Consider the following 7,503-nt stretch of genomic DNA (forward strand, 5'->3'; position numbering starts at 1 on the left):
ACAAATAACTAATAAATATTATCAGCTTTAGAGCTTGTTGGTTGTGGTTAAATATAAGAATTAGTAACAGGAATGCCTCTTTGCATATCCTCATTTAAGGTTTTTCGTTATGTTCACGACTGTGTCGATTCATACATCCGCTATGATTAGTGCCTCATTAGACAGTTAATGAGTATTAATTTCCCTTAAAATTCCTTTAAATGTTTCTATAAATTCTTGAAGTATAGTTGTTGAATCTGGACCAGTAAAATAATATTGCCGTAATATGACACTGTCGCTGTGGAGCTATGAGCAAATAAATTTCTCAAATCAAACCAGTTTAGGCGCCGATCGACTGAACATTGTTACTTAGTTCACTTAACTTGAAAGTTATTATAACTAATACTAGTTGAACTTTATTAACCACAGAAATCGAGACTCATTGCTGTGTCAGGATCTCTACAAAACAAAATACTTGCTAGGGAGTTTTGTGCAGTCTAGAAATGATTGGCAAGTTTAGTTGAGTTACGTAGTTTCTAGTAAGTCATAAAATAAGATATGCAATAGGATTTTCACGGTGTGTATAATAGGTTTGCTACCTAGATACATAATTTACAGGTTTTTATGAATTGTATATATTTAGTACTCTGTAATGTTTTGTTAATCAGTAAGAAAATTTAATGACCACTTAAGTGTTTACTTCTTTAAAGGTCCCTAACTCTTTTCACCTATACAACTATTGAACATAATGAAAACATTGTCACATAAAAATCTGTCCTATATCATTACATTAAAGTGTTAATTGCACTGACCTTTTGGTAGAGGAAGGGCCTGGTAAGTGCGAGGTACCGCTCGAGCGCCATGGTGACGGCGATGCAGACGCTGCCGACGCCGAACACGCGCAGCACGACGCGCGCGGCGCAGTGCAGCCGCGTGTCGCGCACGCCCGGCACGTGCTCTGCCAGTACCATGGCCAGCATCATGCCCACCTGCAGAACACTCCTCGATACTGAATACGAACATATCATTTCTCGTCCGTCTGCATTCTACTAGACCCTATCCACTTATCAGGGGCAGTGGGGTACCTTTTCCGTACCCATGTGGAGAAAATATATATATAATACTAATACATAGATACATCACCTTCCTTTCCTTGCAGAGTCGTTATCACGCCCACGTTTCGGTCGATCTGTTCGGTCTCATGTAGTAAGGGCGAACCAATCGCCATATTGGGATCGAATTTGAGACTCTTGGATGATATTGATGTATTTTTTGACATTTTGAGAGATTAAAGTGTGTAGGTTATTTTGCACGTTTTCCGAATTCTTTATAGTAAGTTATATCATAATGATTTCTTATGTTTACGCGAATGTTAGACATTGAAATAAAAACTAAAAACTATTTAAACGGATTTTATCGCGGTTTTTTATATTATTATTTTCTCCCGACGTTTCGAAGACTTTGCAGCCTTCATGGTCACGCGGGGGGGGACTAACCATGACCATGAAGGCTGCAAAGTCTTTATATATTATATTTTTATTTTATTTATATCATAATTATATTTTGCTTATTAATTTAACCCCATTAGCTTCTCATATTATTTTTATTTAATGTAATCACATTTAACGTAGTTGTTACTTTTATTTACTATTGGTTTATATGTAGTTAATATTCATAGTTTTTATTTATTTATTACAACAACATCGTTACATAACGTCTACAAATCTTATTATTAATAAAACAACAGTAAAGCCATTAAAAGTACGTAACTCCCACTAGGCGCAGCGTGTATTATACTGTAAAATTGGTTTTACTTTTCGTCAATGCGTGCTGTGACACTTTATAATTTAGTTCATTTAAAGTTATTATTATTGTAACATATTACTGGAGCTAGTTATAATGGAACAACCACTGGATATTCCAAATATACATAAATTTGTAATAATTATTGATATTTATAGTAAATAACCTGAGAACTGTTGTCTAATTATTATTTCAAACTGAAGAGATGATATGTTATTAATCAATAATTATATGAATGAATTCAAAGACAGAATTGTGAGTTTCATAATCATACTTTGACAATAAACCCTTTATACATTCGGCCCTGTCGATCAGAACGTCGCTGCATACATTTTATATGCAATAATGTCATCGGGATGCTGTGCACAGCTGATTATGGACCAGTTTCAAACTAGTTAATTAGTTAATGTTATTTTTGTGTTTGTTTATCTACTATTATGTATACATTGATAAGGTTGGTGATAAGTAGTTATGACTGTTGTGTAAACATTCAGCTAATTTACAATATTAAACAAGAAATAGAAAAAAATTGAAATTCAATAAAAAGGCTATGTAGGGATGGGCTGTATTCATTATGTTAGGCTCTTTGACTGGTCATATGATATGCAAATAGCTATTAAAAATGACTTTTTAGTATAGTTTTCTGTAAGACAATGAAACCTAAGTGAAAATCAACTATTAGTGTTTTTAAAACCTTTAATATCTGTTTTATAAAATTAACTATAGATGCACCGGATTTTTAGTCTCGTTGATTTTTCTTGCAAGGTAAGCATTACAGTTTCGTCACTGATGATATATTAAGAGATGTAAACTAATGACACGATAAAGTCTGTGAACAAGTTGTGCCTCTGCCTACCTCTTCGGGATAAAAGTCGTGAGTGTAATTATAGCAATACAGAATAAAATGCTCGATATGCATGGGGCTTCTTCTCAACTTTATGGATTTTCAGTCCCAGAAAATTCAAGTTTAGGAAAGTAGGAAAGCTCGCGGAAACTTTTGCTTGGAATCGAATTCGGCTCCTCGTTGATCACGGCCTAAATACGTTATCACTAAACAATTTTACAAGACGAACACGCTTAAAATACATCACGCGGTATATTTACGGCTCGGAGAGAGTTGAACAATCCCGACATTACGATTGAAAGCTTTTCCGTTCAGTTTTATTGCTCAGTAGTCAATAGATCTTGATAATAAATTCTAGTCACTGTATCACACAGTAGGTTGCTATTTCTCTTGGTAGCATTGTTTAATTATCATCGGTCACTGTTATTATTACGCTTACTATCCCTGAAGGGGTGGACAGAGGAGTTATTAACGTATCCACCATTCCATATCCAGCTTAGCTCATCCTATGACATAATAGGGGGTGATTCGCGAGCCTATCACCATGTCAGTACAAATTACAATCTCAGCCAACTTGGTATTTATGATTTAAAATATTCAAAGATTGTAACCTTCCAGTCGGAAGTCGAATTCAGAACTGTATACAATTTTATTCTTTTCGCTATCGCTTGTTATTAGATCGTAAACAATTACAATACATCTTCAACGACTCACCAAAGCGACAAGATCATTCGCAGCCAGTGACGTCAGCAGCAGCAGATGCTTGCGGTTCCTGACTCTCCTCTCGCCGCGCCGCAGCGCTATGATCGCTGCTGCATTTCCGATTATACCTATCGCATACACCACTTTCAGGACCACTCCAAACACCTTCCCCTTCGGCGCCGAAGACACGGCGGGCGCGATTGTACTAATATTCGTTGCGTTGAGCGTCGCGGTTGTGTTCTCTATGTCGAACCCGGTCGCAAAAGTAGCTAGCGTTGACAATGTCTCCATTTTGTCTAAATTCAATCACTCATTTGCAGTCGATGGTCGTGTCGGAGTCGGTTTCGCAGTTTAGCATGCGGGGTGTGCACATGCCATGTTTTCTGAATGTGTGCTGTAACAATATGTTTATGTTTAGATTTCGTAGACAAACTATTTTTGTATAATATTCATTGAAACCACCCAAAATGTTAAAGGTATACAAATACGAATTGAAAGATGGTTTTATCATTTTCGTTTCCATATTTCATCGACATTTCACGTGATGTCATTCCAATATGCTTTTACATTATTGCAGAAAATATTGGGTTAGTTTATGCTGCCCGCGAGGAGCTTTGCGTCTGCTTTTATGTAGAAATTGAACCCTAACGCCTAAGTGTAAAAGCAATACAAATGATATTTTAAGCCCAGTGCCTATTGCATTGTATTCGTGTAGCATAACGTTATCTGATGAATAATTTTTAAAAATTAAGGAATAAAACTTGTAATATATTAAAAGCCTATTTGAAATAGAGTAAATACTTAGTCTTAATTCTAGAACATTTTAGAATAAATAAAAATAATTAAGAAGATCATTGAATGGAACACAGTTTGTATTCTATGTATTGTGAAACTCATACTAATGTATGGAGAGATACTAAAACTAAAATTGCGGAATATATATCGAACATCAGTTTTTTTGCTATTTTAAAGTCGTTTTGTCTAGAGATTGTTTTCGTGGCTCGTGCTTTATATTCAAACAATCGCTTCAACGTTTTTTTATTCAAATATATGCGTGGGAGTTGAAATGCAATTGAACTTGGTATTTTTTCCTACACAAATATGTGAAGACTAAGTTTGAGAGTGTTTACGGGGAAGTATTGTAACCACTGATTGCTGAACCGAATTAGGAATTAAATTGTTTCATATTTTCCTTTTGTTTCTTAAAACTTTTTAAAAGTTGTTTCTCATAGAAGGTCTACAGGGAAGGTGTCATAAAATGTGAAGCGAAATTATTGCTTGAAAACTAAAAGTAATTTACGTGTTTACAACAAGCAAATTAGTGGAATACAAATATGTAATTTACATTTTGACAAACACACGGAATACTGCGTCCACCGACCTACATCTTCTGTTATAAAGGTGAAGGAAAATCCGATTATTGTTGTTGGCAACCACTGCGACGATACAAGTGGTCGCACGGTGAACGGACATTTCGCAACAACCCACTGGAGCACATGGCACCAAACTGCGATATGTTTAAGAAATTAATTATTAAAAGTAAGAAGCATTAGACTGTTAGAACTATGAAAATATTAGTGTTGTCTTTCTAATGGCAAGATTTTCGATTTGTAATTTTTACTTTTAGCTAAAGAGTCTAATTATCCCCTTCCTTTCTTTTATCTTACTACTTTTAATTTATGAGTGTTTAATGGTATTGGCGGTCTTAAAAATTAAATGACTTAAGTAACTGCACATAGTCGAACAGCGATAGACTATGAAGAAACAATAGGCTTCCAAGGTTGAAAATATTTTTTTATTGGCATCACTTTTGCATAAGAGAGAAATTTTAATATTATTAGAGTAATATTAGTTGAATAAGAATTTAAAATTACTGGGCCACACAGCACTCGTCATGATGAGACAAAAAAAATATGTTTAGTCTTGTAAGAGATAATTATAATTAGTAATTCTTAGTCTGCGGTGTCACGCGAAGAGCTCGTCATTCTTTACTTTTTTTATTTTATTATATGTAACCTTTTGCACTTCCGTTCACATATGGTTTAAGTCGTTACCGCTTCAAATAGGCTCTATCAAACTGTACTTGATTGTTATGTGAATATTCGTCGCTGCGTAAACTTAGACGCCAAGTACACGCTATCAACTTGTTGCGCTTGCTATTATAATTTAGTGAAAACAACTATTAACCGATTAGTTACCGTAGCTATTTGCTGAACCAACTATCAGTTTCATAGTAATTGTATTTAAAAAGTTAGCGACTTGTACCCGTAACTTTATTATTTATTTATTTATTATTTATACATATATAATATATCTGAATACTAATGCGATGTTATAACAATACATATATATAATGTTATAACAATTGGTTTCAATACATCTATGAGCCATTTCTGTGAATTGCCGCAGTATAATTTGGATACATTAGATTAGAAAGCACTAAGTCTTTATAAACCGATATAATACTGGATCACAAACTTTCTTTGCCAAGAATTTTGCTATAAAAACCAATAAAACACAGTAGATAGGGAAATACTGTAAAAATAATGATGAATGGTCAAAATATGCTAGAATTCCCAATGACGCGTGGAACTATTAATTACGAGTGTAACACAATAACTACACCACCTATTTATTTTGTATCTATATAATACTGTTAAAATATCAAATCCGTTTTTTCGTGAATGAAATGGGTAGGTATTAAATTTTATTGGTAGCATTTAGCATAATAATATAGCTCTTTCTGAGTGCGTAATTTCTGCATTTTTAATATTTATTAACATTTTTATTTTTCTTGAACCGAATATTAGAATAAAGATGGCGGATGGAAACAATACTTTATCTGCGGATTCTTTGAATTTTTCCTCCGGGTGGAAAGCTATCTCCTCGTTGAATCGGCAAGCACACATTAGCCTGTAATGCTATTTATAAACATCATTTTATGCAATCAAAGATGACCTATTTAAAAATATTCTCACTGCATATCAATAATCCACAAAAATACGATAAAACCGAACCGCATCTATAAACTATACGTTCCCGACGACCACAAAAACTCGACGAATCCAAATTTCAATACTATTTGATATTCAATGATAGCGTCTATCGTTAGACATCACAAAAAACGCAATTGTATTTACTAAAAATCTTTTTTTTTATTACTTTGAATTTACGATACGAGCTTGCCGTTCGCCTGATGGTAAGCTATACGATCGCCCATCACACTAGAAACACCATCCAATACCTTGAATTATAAAGTATTGTTTGGTATTCAACTGCGCTCGTCATCTTGAGACATGATATGATAAGAATTATTAAGTCCAGTAGTTACACTGGCTACAATGTTCTTCATACCAGAACACAACAGTAATTACACTCTGCTGCTTAGCGGCAGAAACACACATTGAGGTGGTACCTACCCAGGCAGACTCTCACATACATATGAGAGACCTACCACCAGTTAAGTAAAGTTCTACAATTTAAATGATATAACGAGTTGATATATTATAGTTGCAGAGCTGAACGTACTAATGCTCCTAAATAGGCGAATCTTGGGTTTGATTCTATGCTTGGAAAGCTACGTATAAATTTCTAGTTAAGTTAATAAACAGTGTTTCACGAGTTCATTTCAGACATGAAATAAACTCAGCGAAACATTTATTACAATTTGTTTATAAATAGGCATTCATATAGAGAAGCAGTTAATTTTTTTTTCTTTTATTTGCTCTCATATTTGTAGGCACAAGTAGTATTAACTAGTCATATATTAATAAATATACCCACTTCATAATATATTTCTGTCCATTATCGTAAAAAATAATAAACTTATTTTTCAATAATAATTCATCTTCAGTTATAAACTTTAATTTCTTTTTATATTAGGATTTGTACGCGTGGTATCACCTCGCTGTACACACATGTACTATGGCGGGTAGATTAGAGTACACGCGTCCTGTAGCCGCGGACATATCAATTGGATAATAGTTCAATCGTGGGTGAAAGCCGGCGCCCTGTATATGTGTCACAAATCACACATTTAATGCCAACACAAACAACACCATACTCGATAACTTACCAGATAGGTCTTTTATAAAGATACCGTTGCTTTGTTGATGCCTGCTACTAAGCAACAAACATTATTATCATGTGTTGCGATAGCCAGTGTAATAACTTTG

The 7,503-nt window shown here is 34.2% G+C and overlaps 1 protein-coding gene across 1 annotated transcript; it reads right to left on the reverse strand.

The window, feature by feature from the left end:
- Positions 1 to 319: 319 nt before the first annotated feature.
- On the reverse strand, positions 320 to 3,619 carry LOC119193783. Its single transcript, XM_037447502.1, has 3 exons — positions 3,341 to 3,619; positions 792 to 968; positions 320 to 334 (listed from the first exon to the last, which is right to left on the reverse strand). Exons 1-3 carry the CDS (start codon positions 3,617 to 3,619, stop codon positions 320 to 322), a joined length of 471 nt encoding a protein of 156 aa, XP_037303399.1.
- Positions 3,620 to 7,503: the final 3,884 nt, after the last annotated feature.

The sequence above is a fragment of the Manduca sexta genome, chromosome 6 (assembly GCF_014839805.1).
Source record: "Manduca sexta isolate Smith_Timp_Sample1 chromosome 6, JHU_Msex_v1.0, whole genome shotgun sequence".
NCBI lineage: Eukaryota > Metazoa > Arthropoda > Insecta > Lepidoptera > Sphingidae > Manduca > Manduca sexta.